Source organism: Leptidea sinapis, chromosome 7, assembly GCF_905404315.1.
Source record: "Leptidea sinapis chromosome 7, ilLepSina1.1, whole genome shotgun sequence".
NCBI classification, from domain to species: Eukaryota; Metazoa; Arthropoda; class Insecta; order Lepidoptera; family Pieridae; genus Leptidea; species Leptidea sinapis.
In genome coordinates, this window is record NC_066271.1 from 16023306 (window position 1) to 16045346 (window position 22041).

At 37.5% G+C, this 22041-nt stretch overlaps 1 protein-coding gene across 2 annotated transcripts in view; it reads left to right on the forward strand.

Annotated features, from left to right (window-relative positions):
* The window catches only part of LOC126965298 (katanin p60 ATPase-containing subunit A-like 2), a 32114-nt gene that overhangs the window by 7545 nt on the left and 2528 nt on the right, over positions 1-22041 (forward strand). Inside the window, exons 3-7 of one of the 2 annotated variants that reach the window (XM_050808826.1) lie at positions 7198-7386; positions 8180-8385; positions 13009-13192; positions 14239-14435; positions 19445-19686. In XM_050808826.1, coding sequence (XP_050664783.1) covers positions 7198-7386; positions 8180-8385; positions 13009-13192; positions 14239-14435; positions 19445-19686 — 1018 coding nt within the window. Of the gene's footprint in view, positions 1-7197; positions 7387-8179; positions 8386-13008; positions 13193-14238; positions 14440-19444; positions 19687-22041 lie in introns of those variants that run through there. The other variant, XM_050808827.1, reaches the window with a different exon arrangement.

Consider the following 22041-nt stretch of genomic DNA (forward strand, 5'->3'; position numbering starts at 1 on the left):
AATTGAATTAAAAATTGTAAATTGAAATTGAAGAGAAGGTAGTCAGACCAGCCATGACCTCTCAGAGTGGTCAGACCACAAGAAAACAAAAGATGAGCACAAAGGATATATATAGATGATGCTGTTGGCAGTAGGGGAGAAAGACTCGATATAGTATGGAGAGAGTACTTACATCAGAAGCTCTCGTTGGAAAAACACTGGCCATTCCAGACGAGAAAAGGTGGCGGAAAACCACCAGACTCGTGGTGGATAACTGTAAATAGTACATTTAACTGGACTTAGACGCAGTTGACTTTGAAACAAGGATAGAGCCTCCAGGCACCTGCGAACGAAGAAACTAACCCTTAGTAGAGGAAACAGGCAAGGGAGAAACGGAAGTATTGATCAAGTCGAAGGTCATCCAATGTTATAATATATTAAATTCAAATATTTTTTTAGACCCTTGTGGTACCCCCATACTGAGAGGAGCCCAGAAGATCTCATGCCATTCACGTCGACCTTCTGAATTCTATTGTTTAGATATGAAATCAAAAGATCAAGCGCAGTTCCTTTTATGCCATTGTGACATAGCTTCCTGACCAGCGTTGAAAGTTAAACACAATCAAAAGCCTTAGATAAATCACAGAAGATACCAAGTGCATTTAGCGTTTCTTCCCAAGCATCAAAAATATTTTTGATAAGTTCGACACTTGCATCCGTTTTTTGTACATCCCTAAGTAAAGGTTTCATATAAAGTGACTTATGAGAGTTAAAGTAAGTAAGCATTTGGGAATATAGCTGGCCCAAGGGACAAACCACCAGATGGTAAAAAAAGCGTTGCCATATTATTTAATGGTGCAATAAAGTTACTTGAACCACACTGTTGGCATGACTTTGAAACTTATGTCAACGACGCAATTTTTAAACCAAATACGAATGTTTCGGCAAGCGGCAATCATTTAACCCGGCAAGGAAAGTTCGGAAGGACAAATCGTTACTGACTTATTCAGACTATATACCACTGGACTGGCGGCTGTGAATGTGCTTTTGTGCCTGTTTGATATTCGCCATTTTGGCGCTGTTGGCCATGTAGCGAGAGTCTGCGGTACTAAAACAAGTGATTACAGCCTCAGCAAACATCGATAGTTTGTGGGAAACTATTTACAAAATTAAATGTGTACGTTTTATTACGTTGATTCTTGAAGTATAAATACCACGGAAAACGAACGAAATTAATTCAAAATACAATACTTCAGAGTATTGTACATTTCTTACGCAGCCAGTTCTCTGGACGCTCGCGAGTGGCACTTCAAATAGGCACAAAAAATTGCTGTCAAACATATGGAACAGTCTGTCCAGTGGTATTTATACAGGTCAGTGGACTGGAAGCTTAACTGGAGCAGGAAACTAAGCACTCTAATCGGGTATAGATAGATCTATGGACGCTGTAAATTTTCAGTCATATTTTCATGGTTCTGTACAAACTACAAAGCGATGCCAACTACAAACTATACATATAGCAAACTCGTTACTTAAACTCCTCTCTCTGAAAGCTTTTTCGCTACTAATGTTCTACCTCTCGCAAACGAGTAAACAGACTGAGCCTTTCTGTACCAATAATTTACGTATATCTTTATGGTGAAACTGCCAATAAAGAATCCATATAATAACTGATACACATCCTTGTTAGCAAGCCATTATTTAGCAATAAAGGCATTAACTGTCTCAAAATTGATTCCTTTATAATTCTGTTTGAGGTATTTCTATTAGAAATATGGCAGATAGATACGAGAAGCAGCGGCGCAAGACACTTCCAGCATTCTTTTTTTGCGCTCTTTTTTAATAAAATAATATACAATATTGTACTCTCATTGTTATTGCTATAAAATAATCATAATCTAGTGCCAGGCTGTCCGATCACTTTGATATTCATCTGAGGAGTAGTAGGATTTACGACGGAGCCATTTTGAAATAAAACATTTAAATTTATTTACAGATAATGCCTGAACAGTGGCTGGAACTTTATTATAAAAGTGTATACATTTACCCTTAAAGCTGTTATGTATCTTATGAAGCCTACTACATACTAGAATTATTTAGAAGCAACCCCTTATTTCTAGTGTTATAATTATGAAAATCACTTTTAAGAGCAAATTGCTAGTCAGTAGGTAGTTTGTGTGTTGAATCGTTGCTATTTGCAGCAGCATGCTTAATGAGAGTATTTGACGTGAAGCTAGTGTGGCAGGGAAGTGCTCTGAGTGCGTAATGTTATAAATAGGCTTGCTTAGGCTTATTCCTAGCAAATGTGAATAGCTGTGGAACACGCTAGATTAAAGCGTGCTCTCTGATAGGATTGTCTATCAGAATGCCATCATCGTCAGCCAGAAGACGTCCACTGCTGGACAAAGGCCTCCCCCAAAGGTCTCCATGCCGACCTGCGCTGCCCTCGTCCAACGTATTGCGGCGATCTTGACCAGATCGTCGAACCATCTTGTGGGGGGTCTACCAACACTGCGTCTTCCGGTACGTGGTCGCCATTCGAGGACTTTTCTGCCCCACCGGCCATCTGTACGTCGATCTATGTGTCCTGCCCACTGCCACTTCAGTTTCGCAATCATTTGGGCTATGTCAGTGATTTTGGTTCTCCTGCGGATCTCCTCATTCCTGATTCGATCTCGCAGGGAAACTCCAAGCATAGCCCTCTCCATTGCCCTCTGAGCGACAGTGAGCTTCGACAATAGCACTGGCAACACACACTAGTTGAAAACTACGTTCGTCTTCGGACACCGTGGTATTTGAAACGAGAAGATTCCCGAACGCTGCCCATCCGAGTTGGATTCGACGAGTGACCTCTTTCGCGAAATTGGACCTGCCAAACTGGATTGTTTGTCGTCAACAATTTCATCGTTGCATATAATTTAGTTGTGCTTCAGTCAAGTCCCTGAGTAACAATTGGTATTGTAGTTACGGACAAAATTTGGCATTAAGAAATTTTCAGACTCACAAGTGACAGACATTTGTGCTATAAATTATTGTAATACAATCAGGAGGAATTGCTTATCTTCGCCTCAGACTTGTAGAAAGTTCAATTATTACTTATACATTAGTGAGAATCCAAAAATGGTAGATAGTAGTCATGTAAACTTTCCTGAAGTAAGTTAAATATCGTAAATAGTTTCAATTCTATTTTATTTGAGATCAGAACGAGCAAGGGTGAATCGTGTCTGGGTCAAGTACGTAGTAAGTAATAAATATTAAAATATTGTTAACGTTCATATTGGGCCGGCGTTGGATGCGAGCCATAATCGTGCGGCGAGAGATTTAGGAGACATGTTGTCGCCGTGCAGTGCTGCTATATCGATTTCACAATTACAAACTTTACATAGCAACTCTTTTGAGTTATCTTTTTGTTCTGTTACAATTAACCCTGCAGCGGTCGCGCCCGTGAAAGGTACATGAGTGATCGCGTGGACTAATACGTAATTCATAATCAAAATAAAATAAATAAATAATTCTTCATGAACTCTTTATTATTTAAATGAAAATAAATATAATCAGTACAGTATTCTTGATTTAACATAATTATCAAAAAAAATCATAGCCTCTGTATTACGAATAATCAACAACATCAAAAATCCACACTAAAATGGCATTTAAATCACATTGATTGTTCATGTTGCGATCAGAATTTAAAAAAATAATAGAAATTAATATTTAAACGTAATTTTCGGCACAGGAAAAAAATTATTTTTACGTTTTAGATTATCTGTCGGGTTAGCTAGTAAAAATATATTTTTTGACTGTTGTGCTGGCAAGATTAAAAAAGTTTAAAAAAATACCTTTTGCTCTAAAAGGTAATTTCAATGTTACAACACTATAAGTAATTGCTTATTACTTATTGTAGTAGTGAAATACAAAATAGCTTTATGAGTATGTATACACTTTTGTTATGAAGTTCAAACAGCTATTCAGATGTTATCTATAAAAAATTAAGTGTTTTATTAAAAAAGGCTCTGATCTTAAAATCTTGCTACAATATTGTATTAATTGAATTTTATTTTCAAAGTGTGGAGAAAAGTAAACTAAGTGAATTTCTAGCGCCGTTTCTTCTCTCTGAGAGCGCCATTTGTTTTCGAAGCGGTGGTTACTGGTTATGCTTTAATTAAAAATCGTAAAGCATTCCGAGGCAATAAATTTTGAGAAAAACATGCCTTTTAAGAAAGAAAGGATATTATATACAGAAAGATAAAGTCTCTTTCATGACCACTATTATAAACAAGCATAAACCCAATGATATCAATGAGGTCAGCTGCCCTCCAGCTTTATCACAGGCAACACGTCAGCTTGGCACTATTTTCCTTCCCATTTAATTTGGTTGCTTGTAGTCGTTGTACTAGATCATGACACCACAGGGGAAATACTACGTTAAAACTGTTCCCGTGGCCAATTGCGGTCTTAATCGGTTCTACTTCACCAAATAGTTTTTTTTATAACAATAATGTGACGAGACGAGCAGGAAGTTCAGCTGATGGTAATTGATACGCCCTGAACATGACAATGCAGTGCTTGAAAAACCCAATAACTCTGAGCGGCACTACAAAATTGCGCTCGTCACCTCGAGACATAAGACGTTAAGTCTGTGCCAATGAGGCACAGTAATTTCACAAGCTACGGCGCCATTCAGAACGAGACACAATAATGCTTACATATTACTGCTTCACAGCAGAAATTGGCGCCGTTGTGGTACCCACTGGTAAAAACTACTTTCTGTATGTCCATCAGTCCTTTGACATCATCACAGCAGACCTCCAACGGCCGTATGATATCCTGTTAGATGACCTCAACCAAGTGTTTCTTATCTGATCATATTCGCGACAATACTGATATCGGCTTCTTCTCTACTGCCAGTAATTTGTCATTACTATCTGAGTTATTCTGAAATTAGAACACAGAAAGTAGTTTTTTCTAATGCTAGACTCGTTGTTGAAAAAACTAAAAAAGTTCTCAACACATATAACTATCGTTTTAGGATATTTATGGATGTTATTCCGGTGTATTGGGCGCATCTGCCATGACCCGGTAACGATTAGCTCATGTTACAGTTATAATTCGTCGTCAACCGAGACCACAAATTGGACGAGAGGGGTGCATTGTGGCGTAAATCGCTGACAGAGAGCAGTTTAACCGCTACTGTGAGATCTGTGTATAAACACCTGTGAATGTATACACCTAAAATATCCCACGAGATAAAAAAATATGTAGAATATAAAGTCCAAAAATTCGGAGCGGCACCTTGAGACATAAGATGTTAAGTCTCATTTGCCCGACCAAAACACAGTAATGTTTACACAGTACTGCATCACGGTAGAAATAGGTGCCGTTGTGGTAACCATAATCTAGTCAACATCCTGTGCAATGGAGCCTCCCACTGGTAGATACATTTCCATTCGTTAAATATAATAAGGTTCCTGTTTCAACGCGCGGGGTTTTATTTATTTATATTTGGGAACATTTACGAAAATACAAAAAAGATTGTTCACTTGTATACACACCAATAAGTTTAAACTAATTAATATACATACCATGTGAGAAGTCAAGAAAGAGTACATTTATATAGAACATGATTACTGCTAACAGCAAGGGTATAAACGACGCGACCTGTATAGCCGAGTGGTTAGCGATCCTACCTACTAAGCTAGAGGTACCGGGTTCGAATCCCGGTAGGTGCAAGCATTTATATGATGAATATGGATGTTTGTTTCCGAGTCATGGATGTTTAAATGTATTTATGTATGTTTATACGTATTTATGTATGTTTAAGTAAGTATATTGTATTAAATACGAGGGTTGCACTAAAAGTATCGGAATGGAATATTTCCGATGTTCCTGTCATATTAAAATCTTTTTAATTGAAAACTCCTTGGTTTTAAAAATCGAATACCATTTATTTATTTATTTACAAAAAAGATTCTCGTTCTTGTCACAAGGTCTTTTCAAACTTGTTTAGTCGTTGAGAAAATGGAATTGACTTGAGAAAATTCTAGCGCTATATGATTTATTATGACCTTCTATGATTTATGAAGCCCCATCCAAAACCACAATTTATCGCTGGTTTGCTGAATTTAAACGTGGACGTGTCATGCTCAGTGATGATCCCCGTCAAGGTCGTCCAAAAACTGCAGTCACCAAAGAAAACGTTGATGCTGTGCGTAAGCTGATTGAGGAAGATCGACATGTGACATATCGCGAAATTCAGGCAACTTTAGACATTGGCATAAGTCAAATACAAATATTCTTGCATGAACAATTAGGTGTAAAAAAGTTGTTTTCCCGCTGGGGAATACCGCATTTGCTCTGTGTAGAGCAAAAAGCGGCTCGCGTTACTTGGTGCGTCTCTCGAAAGATTCCACGCAGGATCCTCAAATGCTGTATACAACATCGTATCAGGTGACGAATCCTGGATATACGCGTACGAACCCGAGACAAAAAACCAATCACGAGTTTGGGTGTTCGAAAATGAGTTAAAGCCAACAAAAATTGTTCGTTCACGGAGTGTTGCAAAAAAAATGGTGGCCACGTTTGTCTCCAAAACCGGCCATGTTGCGACTATTCCTCTTGAGGGGACAAAGAATGGTTAATGCAGAATGGTATGGTAGCATTTGTTTGCCACAAGTCGTTTCTGAACTCCATAAAGAGAACTGCAACCGCCGCATCATTCTCCATCACGACAATGCGAGTTCTCACACCGCGCAAAGAACAAAAGAGTTTTTAGAGCAAGAAAATATAGAATTATTAGACTATCCGCCGTACAGTCCCGACCTAAGCCCTAATGATTTCTATAATTTACCTAAAATAAATAATAAATTACGTGGTCAGTGATTTTCATCACCTGAAGAAGCTGTGGATGACTACAAAACGGTCATTTTGGAGACCCCAACTTCCAAATGGAATGGTTGCTTCAATGATTGATTCCATCGTATGGAACAATTTATTAAATTTCGCGGAGAATACTTCAAAAGCAATAAATACATTTTTAAATAGTAATGTTGTGTCACTTCCTTGATTCCCGATATTTTCAGTGCCGCCCTCGTATATCGTTGTCTTGTTATATCATAACACAGGCTATATATATGCTTAATTTGGAGCAAGATAATCTGTATAAAAAGTGTGTCAATATTATTATTATTATAAGCGTAGTAAGTAATATACAATGTGCAGGACTACTGTAGCTACTACCTGATGCGGTTCAACAAGCAGCCACAGTTCTGCAGACAGGTGCAAGCCGAGCAACGTCCTCGGCGGCCGCAGACCCGACGCACTCGGCCTCTCCCCGAGCCAGCGGCCACGCCACCGGAGGCTCCAAGCGAGGCCCTGCCGGCCACCTTCACCGTCACCAAACTACTGCCGGTAGGTCTATTTTGATAGTACATATTATCTGCCCATACCTGCATAGCAATTAAAGAAGTATCGCCAGCTTTGAACAAAAGAAAAACTGTTAATTGTGAACTACACGTATATAATATGAAGTGAAAACTTCTAATTTTCACAAAAAATTTTAAAACAACGCCGGGTTAAGTGAATTAATAATAAAACTATGATAATATAAATATAATATTGACACACTTTTACACAAATTATCTTGCCCCAAACTAGGCATAGCTTGTACTATGGGAACGAGACAACGATATATTTATTACAATATAGTTACTTAAACATACATAAATACATATAGACATCCATGACTCGGAAACAAACATCCATATACATCATATAAATGATTGCACCTACCGGGATTCGAGCCCCGGACCTCTAGCTTAGTAGTCAGGGTCACTAACCATTCAGCTATATGGGTCGTCGTGTGGATGTAACATGAACGCAATAATCGAATGTAAATACAAAATACTTTAAAAAGAGTTTTATTTATTTATATTTAAGTTATTTGTTCTTTTACATCATAAGGAACATATGCAAACAGAATAATACAAATTCACGAGTTCGAAAACGCTAGACCAAGACAAGTTTGCGATAATCAAACGACAAAATTGTGTGTCCAATAATACTAATAATCGAATAATATTTTGAATGAAACTGTGAATAGTCTACATTTTATATAATACCTGCGTATTAAAATATATTTATTAATGCATATATGTCCTGGTAACAATTATATTATTAATTATTAACACTTATTGCATTTCAGAATAACTCAGAATGTAATGACAAATTACTGGCAGTAGAGAAGAAGCCGATATCAGTATTAATGTCGCGAATATCATCAGATAAGAAACACTTGGTTGAGGTCATCTTCCAGGATATCATACGGCCGTTGGAGGTCTGCTGGGACGATGTCAAAGGACTGATGGACGCAAAGGGTCTTCTAATGGAATCTGTTGTATATCCTGTGAGGTAAGGAACAGTTGTATTTTCGACTTAACTATGACTATTATATCTCCTAATACAAAAATGAAAAACTTAAGAAAACACAATAACGACAATATTGACGTAGATACCAACACGTGTTGCATCTTAAAATGTAGCAGTGAAGGTGACAACACACGCCTAGCGAAACTAAAAAAAAACAATTCACTCGATTGTAGGAAACGTGTAGTCATTGATATATTGACAGATCACGGCTATAATCTTGTAAAAACGGAGATAGCCGAAATCTACTAAGTTTTATACATCTGTTCGCTTTCAAACTTAGCCGAATTATACTTTGTCACCTATCGGCATCCTGTAATTACTACTATTTGAAACTTATGTGCGTTTCATACTTAATTAAAATTCAATTTTTACTTGGGTAGTTCCGCCTCTTATAACGTAGTATTTACAACCTCTTTGGACTACACAACCGTTGATCACACAATTTATTAAAGGTATTAATAATTTATACGTAACGACATAGTTATCCTCGGATTCGTGCGTAGTTTTGTCGATATAGTTGACATTAAAGGAGTAACGAGAAAAAGTTAACTTGCATGAATTATTGATGCGAGGTAAAAAATAGGGAAGTATGAACGGCTTAGGTCAAAAAAAGTGGAATATGTGATTTGATAATTACATGGACATCATTCTCACTTCTGAATATTTACTGCTCCTCAACTACACTCACTTAAACGTACAACAAAACTGAGAATGCACTTCTGCGATGTTTCCATGTCGACTCGATATGGGTATCTAGCGTTCATGAAAGTCTTCTACAAATCGCTTGTTCAACACAGCATTGGTGTTGACTGGTGGTGGAGAGGGTCGAAAACTGTTCGGCCAGCTCGGTCTTCCGAGCCACCAGTATTAGCGACAAGTGATCCTAAGTATATGTATGACTGTACAACATCGCAATTAGCAATCTCGACTATATCTGGTGCATTGTTTTGACTTCGATCGACAATCATCATTTTTCTTTTCTATCGGTTTATTTTAAGGCCATACTGGAGGCTGGTATGCTCGATACGATGTTATAATTCAGCAATGTTTTCCTTACTTGTTGCTATTAACGTGGTATCGTCGGCATATCGGAGATTGCATATGTTTTTGCCGCCAATTGGTATGCCATCTGTCCAATCTTCTAGAGCTATCCTCATAATGTGTTCCGTATAAATATTGAATGCAGCCCTACCTGACTCCTGTAGAGGGATGAAGTGGGTGGGACGTGACATTATCCACCTTGAGTGAAGCGGAACCATGTTCATAAAGGGCTCTGAGGATTTGAACCAAGTGCTTGGGCACACCCATCTCTATGAAGGTCTTCCATAGTTGTGGCCATTTAACAGAATCGAATGCCTTTTGGAAATCAACGAAACATATGAATGTCGGTCTATTGAATTCCATTACTTTCTCTATTATTTGTCTCACAATTAGGGTCTGTTCTCGTGTACCTTTCCCCTTTACGAAACCAGCCTGCTCTGGTGCTATTTCCTTCAGAATATAAGCCTTCAGTCTTTCGTTCACTATATGGAGTAAAATTTTGCTGGCATGTGGTATGAGCGCTATAAGACGATAGTTATTGCATTTCGTTCTAGACCCCTTTTTGTGTAATGGTATGAAAACAGAGTGCGTCCATTCCTTCTACATCCCGCTCACCCAAATTTTGTTACATATAGTGTAAAACATATCTACTCCGAAATCTCCGCAACATCTGATTGTCTCTATTGGAGTACAGTCATTTCCAACTGCCTTGCCTCCTTTTAGATGGTTGATTGCAGCTTTAACTTCTTCTCTAAGTATAAGAGGTTCCAAGTCCTGATCTTCCGGTTCAGGGGAGATATAGCTGCGCGAATCAGGTTCAAAGAAGAGCGACTGGCAGTCATTATTCCAGACTTCCAGAGTATTTTCCAGTTCAGTCACAACCTTTCCCTCCGAGTTTTCGATGGTCCATGTTTTGGAGCTGAACTTTTTTATAATTTCACGTATCCTCTTGTGAAGGTGTTTGGTTTCATGCTTTTCGCCGTGGATTTCTATTTCAGTACATATATTTTGAAGGAACCTATTTTTATCACGACGACAAGCCGCCTGAATTCGGCAACTTAGGCGGTCCTGCTGCGTAATGTCAGCCCCAGTAACTTTTAAAACACGTCTTTTTTCGACAAGCGCGAGAGTCTCGTATGTCATCCAACGTTGGCGTCGTCGCGTCCTTCGGTCGGTCAGCAGATTTTGCGAATCTATTATAATCGATTTGGCTTGAGACCAGACCTCATCTACTGTACACTGATCAGAGTTCTGGTTTATCCAGTTGTGTTTCTGTTCCTCTACACTTTTGGAGAATATTTCGCGGTACACGACATTTATGTGAGCACGTTTCTCAGTGGATCTCGCGGCCTTTAGTTAAACCTTGATTTCTGCCTCCAGCAACTGATGATCTGTACCACAGTCTGCGCCCGGCCTAGTTACGGTGTTTTTAACGGACGATTTCCATCTTGACCTGATCAGTATATCGTCGATTTGATTTCGGTAATGCCCGTCTGGTGAAACCCACGTGTAAAGTCTCCTGTGATGGTGTTTAAACATACTGTTCGTAATGGTAAGACCATTATCTGCCGCGAATTGTATAAACCTTACGCCACGCTCATTTCGTTGAACAAGGCCATATCTTCCTATCACCTCTCGCAGTTCATCATCCTTTGTCGTTGCTCCTATTTTTGCGTTAAAGTCACCTGACACCATCAGTAATTCCCTATTAGAAGTCTTATTAATAGCGATTTCTTAGGTGCGGTAGAAATTTTCGATCTCGTCATCCTCTGCGGCATAAGTATACTTGTATGATGTTTAGATTCACCGGATTAGATCTTATTTTAATCGATATGATTCTGTCGCTATAAGAGTTATATCCTATTACGCAGTTGCTGATGTTTTTCAGTAGTACAATTGCTACTCCTTTTGTACTTTTTGTGTCATGACCATAATAGTATACGATGTTGTGTGTAGTTTGAAAAAGCCCATTTCCCTTCAGATGTGTTTCACTTAGGCCACAGTTATCAATGCTATACCGTGTGAGTTCCTGTTCTGCAATGTCCATGTTACCTGGTTGAAGTATCCCATTCCCGTACATTCCAGTTCCCGATCTTAATGCCTCTTCTAATTTTAATGGCTGGTTTTCCAGTAGCATTCTTTCCATGTGATGCCTGGTCGCTTACAAACACATGGCCGGTAGCACATTTCACACTGACTGTTTGTCTGCCCCGGACGCAATACAGCGCCGGGTGCTATTCGGGTCGCATGGCTACCTGATTCGTCTCTTTGGTTGTCTATTCATATTCATACGTGACTATCATGGGAAAATAGTGCAGTAGATTCCCCTTGCCTTCTGCACCAGCCATTTCAGAAGTTATTTAGACTTCCCAGTCAGTTGTGTGGTTATACCGCCATTGACTCGGTCGCCAAATCCTCGTCTGTTGTCTAGCAGGGAGCACCATGGAGCGGTAACACGCCACTCCGCCGCCATCCGGCGCGTGCAGGTGAGGTTGACAATTGGGTCAGATAAGGTTTTAGTTCCAGCACTCATATTCAAATTGCGTAGTCGTAGCCTTACTCATCCATGTACGCATCTCTCAAGAAATAGTCGACCAGTGCCGGAAGAAACTTGAGTCTTATATCGAGTCCTTGAGAAGGTCGCTGAATGAGATAAAATGATACCTTGTCCAATTTAACCCCCAGAAGGCTCAACTTTGCGCGTTTACAACAAAAAGAAACCATTTGTCGTATCACCGCTGTTCGAGAACACTTCCTTTAATGCCTCGCCTAGTATCGAAATACTAGATCTCGAAATCTCGAGCAATTGCCAATTCCGCGATCATCTGGGAAGGCAAAGCCAAATTAGCTTCAAACAAGCAGGGCGTGATAAATAGGGCACGGAAATACTTGAAGCCGGCCCACATTCTAGCGCTTTACAAAGTGCAGTTCCGGCCACATATTATGGGGTATCGCTGTCATCTCTGGTATGGCAAACCCTAATATCCGCTCGAACCATTTGAATGCGTGCAACGCAGAGCTGCTCAAATTTCCGGGGATTCAATGCTAGTGAATCACTAGATGACTTGGTTGTGTGTAGAGACGTCGCTTCATTGTGTGTCTTCTACCGCAATTATCACGGGGAGTGTTCCAAAGAGCTATTTGACTTAATTCCTGCCGCCAAATTCCACCTTCCCACGAGACGCCACAAATTAGGATATTATCCCCGCCATTTGGATGTGTGGCGTTCCTCCACACTGCGTTCTTAAGCAACTTTCTCACACGTACATCTGACCTGTGGAATAAGCTTCCTTGTGCGGTGTTTCCACGACGATACGACATGGGTAACTTCAAAAAAAGCGCTTATTCCTTTCTAAAATACGGGTAACGCTTCTGTAATTTCTCTTGTGTTGAAAGAGAATATGGGCGGTGGTAATCACTTAGCATCAAATGACCCGTACGCTCGTTTCTCTCTTTCATAAAAACAATACATAAAAAGTTATTGATGAACCAGCAACTTAGTTGACGTTATTAAAGATAGTAATAAATAGCAAAGTTATGATAATGAATTGCTGTGTTCTTCAGGCATCCCGAGGTTTTCACCGGTCTGCTCGAACCCTGGCGGGGAGTACTGCTACACGGTCCACCAGGCACCGGAAAGACCATGCTAGCGCGAGCGGTGGCTGCTGAGAGTGGCTGCACTTTCTTCAATATCACGTGCAGCACTCTCGTAAATAAATGGAGAGGAGAATCAGAGAAGATTATTAATGTAAGTTTAAGAATTTATATTTATTTTATAATAGAGGACATGATGTTAATTAATAGATATAACGCCGTCAATCGAGTTGATATTTTAATTTCATTCGAGACCTTAAGCGATTCCTGAACCAAAACCGAAATGTAGAGTTCGCACTTCACGACCCTTACTCAACATTATTTCAATAGATACTAATTTATTATGATATTGAAAAATAACAACAATTTTTACATGTACTTACATGTACTGTAATTGTACATAGAATAACTAAGAAAGTAAAAGTCCAATTATTATTGGGGGCTTGTATAGAGTTCTCAAACATTAAAATTAATCACACGATCACATCTGATAGAGCATCACTTATTTGATCGATCGCCCAAGTGTATTCATCAATTTATGTTATATTGTTATGGGGCAGTGCGGCCGATATTAATACTATCTTTGTGCTGCAGAAGAGGGCTATTCGCGCGATTTATAACCTAGGTCCTAAAGAATCTTTAAGAGAAAAATTTAAAGAAATAAACATTTTGACTGTTGCTTCTCAATACATTTTTGATAATGTTTTGTATGTTCATAAGCACATTGAGGAATTTTCTAGAAACTGTGACATTCATAATGTTAACACGAGGAACAAACATAAACTTGTTATGCCTACTACTCGGTTGGGTCCAGTTAGTAAGTCTTTTGTTGGGCGACGTATACAATATGATCCCAGAAAATGTACAAAACAAATGTGTTACGAAATTTAAAAGAATTGTTAAAAAACGTTTGTGTGGGAAAGGTTATTATAGCATAAAAGATTTTCTTAATGACACCACGGAGTGGGATTAAAGCGAACACCCTCAGGCTCTTTAATTATTAATGTTTATTGTACGATATTACATTGTAATCCATATTTTATATAAAAAAAAAGCCCGCTGAGTTTCTTGCGCCCATTCTTCTCAGGTCTGAGGCAGTCTCTTTTTTATGGGTGGTAGATTTTGACGTTCAATAAGTGATTATAAATCCTATTTTGAATAAAAATATTTGAATTAGAATTTGAATTAGAATTTATGCAGGTTCTCTTCGAAATGGCGTCATATTATTCTCCATCCATAATATTCGTGGATGAGGTGGAGACTTTGGCTTCGGAACGGTCTTCCGCCGGGGAACACGAAGCCTCACGAAGACTGAAAGCCCAGCTGCTCACTGAGCTGGATGGAATAGCCCATAGAGAGGGCATTGTGTTCCTGCTAGCGAATTCTAACATGCCGTGGTAAGTCCCTGTTGTTATTGTAACGTGTACTCTTCACTTCTTCAGTATCCTCACGTGGGGTCAAACATTACAGTGATGTAATTATTAAGGTCTCTTTTTTATATAATATGTAATAGGTTTTTATGCAACTGTTGTGTAATAAGGGATATTAAAAGTGTCAAGAAGGTGATAATAGCATCACATGAGTGTCTTAATACCTAATTATCAACAGTTGCATACAAGACAAGACTTTATCTACACCTATAATATGAATCCACTAAAAGATTCTGAACAAGCTTACTGCTAACATTAAAACAGCCAGTCCTAGTAGTAACCTAATATCGTCCATTTTTGATTAATATACAAATAAACTAAGTATTAATGAAATAATTAGTTATTTTTTAGTTTTTAGTAGTAATTTATTTAGTCAAAACCTCAATCGCTCATTTTTAGTAAACAAAAGAATAAACATATCGAAGAAAAATGACGGGGATTCGAATAACCTACTTTTTTTTACAGCGCGCGACTTTCTGGAAGTGTGGAACGCGCGTAAACGAAATTTTTTGAAACGTTTTTTTTAATTCATACAGATACCACGCATCGAACAATAAGAATGTGGCTGTCTGTTGAAACTCTTTGCGCATGAAGGGATCCAAAAAAAAACAAAGGAGTGTTGTTACGAAATTCGGTACAACATTACAACACTCGTTTGGATGATGTAATGTTTATTAGGACATTGGGTGTTTTAATGTTGGCAATAAGCTAACTGTTTCAGAATCTTTAATAGAGGATATAAAGCATGGGTAGATAAAATATATTTTCTGAATTTGGCTCATACCAATCCCCAATAGTCTTCGAATTGTCTCATAGATAATCCACGGGTTTTCTTCAAGTAGCCGTTGAACAGTAGCTACATTATTTTCGCTGACGGCAGTTGTAGGCCGCCCTTCACGAAATTCGTAATGTAAAGAAACCCGACCTCTCTCTAAAATTCAGCAAACCATCGCCTCACGGTGCTCAAGCAAGGTGCTTCTCTCCCAAGAGCATTTTGAAGACACAAGAGCGGCACAGTCTTGCGCAGAGGCAGAACTTCTAAAATCATAAAAAATCATCGCTCTGAAATCTTTTCGACCTATTTCCATTTGCGTTGCGTACGTAGAACTTTGATGTGTGATAAAAAACAATTGGCAGATGATTTCCTGCCAATTGTTTTTTTTTTATTACTAAGAAGGTTGCAACGTTTCAAAAAATATAACATTCGTAATTCTAGTAGTACATGTGGTGAGACAAAGTAAATAGAAGGGATCAGAATATTATTAGTATTTTAAGTAATATAACTCTCCTAGCTATGTATTGATTTTAATTTTCATTTCCTTTGTATCTAGCTCTAATAAACCGAAATGCTTACGTATAAAATTATATAAATACTTTCAAACCTCCATCTTCATAGCTTCACCTAGCTTTATATATTGTATTATGTATTAGTCTAATAATTATTTTATTAGTCATAATATAAATCCAATGTTTGGAGTTCACTGGAACTCCTAAACTAATGAACGGATTTTAATGGGGATTACTTCATGGAGTGCACTTTAGTCCAAATTGAGAGATAGGATAGTGTTTATTATGGTTTGGGACCCATAATTATATTTTACTAGCTGACCCGGCAAACGTTGTTTTGCCATATAAATTATTTTTAGTGTTCGACCTTTTTTTCTCAGACTTACTTTTAAAGCCGACAACCACGACCACGAAAAAGTCTTTTCAATTTTCGGGTTAATATAATGCAGCATAAGGCACTCATAAAAAACGTGACTTTCTATACGTAAGAAAAAATTTAAAATCGTTTCAGAAGATCCAGAGATTATTACGAGTAATAGCTTGCAGATTTCAGATTTCTTTTCTACTTACTTCACACTTCTTTTATATTTTGGATAATTCATACAATATTTTTATAAATTACAGCCTATGTGTTATTCTGGTGTGTAAGCTATATTATTGTAAAGTTTCATCAAAATCCATTCAGTAGTTTTTGCGTTAAAGAAGGTCAAACATACATCCAGACTACAAACTTTCACAGGATTCCTACCAAATTTCAAGTCTCTACGCTTTATGGTTCCAGAGATATCGTGATGAGTGACTATATACGATTTTCTAGATTCAGGCTACAAACTTTCAAGAATTGGCCTTGAGATTTGTTAATGATCATGGCGAATGCAAGACGGATCGGAAATTAAAGATTTGCGGGCTAACTCGACATGCAAAATGTTCATGAAGTAGTTGGTGCAGATCATGAAGAATTGCTATTATATCGTTGTTCCTCCATGGTGCCCATGAAATACAATTGTTAAAGTTTATGGTGTGCATCTTCGAGAGATTGCAATGATCCAATTCGTCTGTTGTCGTCGTCAATTGGTGAATCTCTCCTTGTATCTACAAAATCAAAAGTAAAGTCCGTATTACTGATTTGTAAACACTTATTTTTAGAATTAGCATACATAATACATAGGAATGTTGTTGTTTTTGTTGTATGTATGTTATTCTTCTACTGTATTGTGTGTAAGAATATAAATAAATTAATACCCTGAATGTCGGATTAAATCGTCGTTCTTAGATAATGTCTGCCCCAAATGAGGACATTTGGCAACAAACATTGTATTTTTGAATGTTATAAATAGAATGCTAGAAAATGTCGTTATTCGGTAGTTTCCCACTAAGGCAGCACAATACTGGCGTTTCTGTGGAAAATACTTGCAAACAACGTCCATTGACCCAATGTGAACGCTAGTATGCAAGCGGTAATCAGTACTGCAATCGTATCGAAACGCTGCTCGATTCAAATCAGTACTTCATAAATTTCTTCTTGTGCGTCGAAAATTATCTAGTTGTTCATCTCTGAGGTTTACTGGCTGCCTAGCTTTGCTCTTGTGATTTAGAAACACAACGTCGAGCCCATACTAACGCGGTGCTTTTTATCTGCAATTTCTTGTTCTACGTCAGTCCAATTCGCAATGTTTCGAATCCTAGTTGCATTACGTCTATGTCGGGAAAGATGGCACAATAAGCTAATAGAAACTTGAAACAAACACACCCACCCAATGACATTCTATACATTTTTTTTATTTTTTTTTTTCATATTACATATACCGATATAAAACTAGGTCAACTTAGCATCTAAAAAAACCACAAAGGTTAATAATACGTCACAACTCACAACTTATGTTATAAATTAAATTAACAAGAAATAAGAAAGTCATTGCACCCACCAGCCAACTTGAATAACATGACGTGCACTGTCAGTTCACAGTTGTATTTTATTACTCATGTAGGGTGAAACTAACAAAAAACTTCATTGAATTCTTTCTATTCTCGAGATCTCATGAAAATATCAATCGATACAAAATGTATCAGAAATAAAATGTTTTTATAATTATATTTTTATGTGATTTTTTTGATATTTTATTACTTATTATCCTATTCCGGACTAAGAGAAACCCAAAAAATCAATCAACAGAAAAAATGGCCTAGCCGTTCCTGAGTTATAAATGGTTAACACGACTTTGTTTTATATATATAGATTTTGTATGGACATATTATTTTCCATGAGAGAATTTATTGACGCACGGTTTGACAGTTCTGCTGTGAAATAATTTTATTGACAACAGGAAGCATATTTTACGTAATAATTTTGATGTTATGAAATATTATTGACAAATGAATAAAAAACAGTATTTTATTTATTTTGTACAGAACAACATCTGTCGGGTCAGCTAGTAATATATATATTGGTTTGTCGCGGCGTCAGGGGGGGGGGGGGGATGGAATTCTCTTGTAAATGTTAATGAATAAGTTTTCAAGAAACTCATTACCACTTCCTTCTTCACTTCTTCTCATTTTGAGCTCAACCTTATACGAAGTAGTAGTAAATGGTAAAAATAAACAAGCATAAGAGTAATTTATTGACTGAAGTCAATGAATGTCAATCAAAATCTTATACCAGACCAATCCTCAATCTAAGGCCAAACCGAAATAATAGCGCTGCCAAGGGGAATAATTAATTGCCACTCATGAGTAGGTAATAGTTATTTATGCAACTGTTGTGTAATAAGGGGTATTAAAACACGAATGTGAATTTATCTCACGAGGCGAAGCCGAGTGTGATTATAGTATCACATGAGTGTTTTAATAACTAATTATCAACAGTTGCATACAAGACTTTATCTACACCCAGAATATGAATCCTCTAAAAGATTCTGAAACAGTGAGTCCAAGTAGTAACCTAATATCCATCCATTACTGATTATATACAAGTAAACTAAGTAGGTATTAATGAAAAAAATATTTATTTTAGTAGTAATTTACAGTGTGTATAGTGCAATAATTAAAATTCACTTAAATATTATGTTGCGTTTGAAATGAATCGCTCATTTTTTGTAAACAAAACAATAAAAATATCGAAGAAAAATGGCGGGCATTCGGATAACCTACTTTTTTTTACGGCGCGCGACGTTCGGGTAGTGTGGAACGCGCGTAAACGAGAATGTTCTTTTTTTGAAATTCATACAGATACCACGCATCGAACAATAAGAATGCGGCTGTCTGTTAAAACTCATTGAGCATGAAGGGAATGAAAAAAAAAATAGGAGTGTTGTTATGAAATTCAGTACAACATTACAACACTCTTTTGGATGATGTAATGGTTATTAGAACATTAGGTGTTTTAATGTTGGCAATAAGCTAACTGTTTCAGAATCTTTAATAGAGGATTTGTGCATTTTGAAGCATGGGTGTAGATAAAATATATTCAAAATGTTCCTACAAATATACTCAGACCTTTCGAGTTACTCGTATGAGTCAAGAAAAATAAAGTAAATTAATCAGTTGCTGCATCAATCCACTTTAACGAACGAATATTTTGGTAACATATGAAGGAACCTCAAAAGAAAAATATAATATTTAACTGTATTTTTACAATACTATATAAAAAAAATCTCCGATGAAAAGATTATAGCTTACAAACTTACTTCTAGGGAAGTTGACTCAGCTATGCTCCGGCGACTTGAGAAACGAATCCACATACCGTTGCCAGACATAAATACCAGGGCGGAGCTGTTCGAGGCCTATTTGAGTGCAAAGACCATAGAGCTGGTGAAAGTGGACTTCCAGGAATTGGCTGCCAGGACAGAGGGGTACTCGGGGAGTGACATAAAGCTCGTGTGCAAGGAAGCTCTGATGGCAAGCGTGAGGAAGATGCTGCCCAGTATGAGTAGAGGTGAGCTGATGCGGATCGTTATAGTGTAGTAGATTTTTTTATATAAGAGAATAGTGGTGAAATCCGCAATATGGTTGGGAGTATTTAGTATGCTCTGATCATAAATAAAGGTAAGGAAAGTATAAGTCTATCGGTTATAGCAAACTGCAGCCGGTAACAGCGTGGCCAGGTTCTTCGCTTTCTCCTCATTTCTAGCGGTAGGTATTCTCCTATGCTTTCAAAGTATAATTTTTTATATTGTTTTGCCCGTTAAATACATACCATCTTTTACAGTTTATTGTATCCTGTATGTTGGGTTGACAAACAAACTAACATCCTATTGATGTGAAACAACTATGATGCGGCTGGTTAAGCCAACCGACGTAGCGACCCGTGACCAAGCGTTTATAATGGCAATTTGCGAAGTTTTAGTCTAACATCATTAAATATTATTTGAATTTTTTAATATTAAAACTTGGACGAATTTATCACTGGACGCGTAAAGAGTAGGTACCGTTTGGGTTTTAGCGACTTACTGAGCCTAATAGCCTCAGTAAGTAAAATGGCGTCAGTATGAAGCAAGATCTCGAAGCTATCACAAAAATCTGCAAAAGCGCTATTTTGTTTTGTAAAAATAATAGCGGACAGTTAAAAACTGTGCCTTTTGAGGTGTAAGTACAATATAAACCTACTTATATTGTAGGTTCATAGAATAAACTGAATTAGGATAGGTTATTTAATTCTTATTATATTATTATAGTTAGTGTATTAAATAAGTCATTGTCACTATAATATTGCGTAGTTGAAAGGCAATATAGTGTCACTATAATATTGTGTATTTGATAGGCAAGACAGTATCACCATTATATTCTGTATTCGGTAGGCCAGACAGTGCTTCTATATTGGGTAGGATAGACAGTGTCAATATAACATTGTGTATTTGGAAGGCTAGGCAGTGTCACTATAGTATTGTGTTTGGTAGAGAAGACAGTGTCCCTATTATAGAGTATATTTGGTAGGCAAGACAGTCACTACAATATTGTGTATTTGATAGGCAAAACAATATCACTTTAATATGGTGTATTTGGTAGGCATGAAAGTGTCACTATAGTAGTGTAAGTATATTTGGTAGGCAAGACAGTGTCACTATAATATTGCGTATTTGGTAGGCAAGACAGTGTCACTATAATATTGCATATTTGGTAGGCAAGATAGTGTAACTATAATATTGCGTATTTGGTAGGCAAGATAGTGTCACTATAATATTGTGTATTTGATAGGCAAGACAGTATCACCATTATATTCTGTATTCGGTAGGCCAGACAGTGCTTCTATATTGGGTAGGATAGACAGTGTCAATATAACATTGTGTATTTGGAAGGCTAGGCAGTGTCACTATAGTATTGTGTTTGGTAGGGAAGACAGTATCACCATTATATTCTGTATTCGGTAGGCCAGACAGTGCTTCTATATTGGGTAGGATAGACAGTGTCAATATAACATTGTGTATTTGGAAGGCTAGGCAGTGTCACTATAATATTGTGTATTTGATAGGTAAGACAGTATCACCATTATATTCTGTATTCGGTAGGCCAGACAGTGCTTCTATATTGGGTAGGATAGACAGTGTCAATATAACATTGTGTATTTGGAAGGCTAGGCAGTGTCACTATAGTATTGTGTTTGATAGGGAAGACAGTATCACCATTATATTCTGTATTCGGTAGGCCAGACAGTGCTTCTATATTGGGTAGGATAGACAGTGTCAATATAACATTGTGTATTTGGAAGGCTAGGCAGTGTCACTATAATATTGTGTATTTGATAGGCAAGACAGTATCACCATTATATTCTGTATTCGGTAGACCAGACAGTGCTTCTATATTGGGTAGGATAGACAGTGTCAATATAAAATTGTGTATTTGGAAGGCTAGGCAGTGTCACTATAATATTGTGTATTTGATAGGCAAGACAGTATCACCATTATATTCTGTATTCGGTAGGCCACACAGTGCTTCTATATTGGGTAGGATAGACAGTGTCAATATAACATTGTGTATTTGGAAGGCTAGGCAGTGTCACTATAATATTGTGTATTTGATAGGCAAGACAGTATCACCATTATATTCTGTATTCGGTAGGCCAGACAGTGCTTCTATATTGGGTAGGATAGACAGTGTCAATATAACATTGTGTATTTGGAAGGCTAGGCAGTGTCACTATAGTATTGTGTTTGGTAGGGAAGACAGTGTCCCTATTATAGAGTATATTTGGTAGGCAAGACAGTCACTACAATATTGTGTATTTGATAGGCAAAACAATATCACTTTAATATGGTGTATTTGGTAGGCATGAAAGTGTCACTATAGTAGTGTA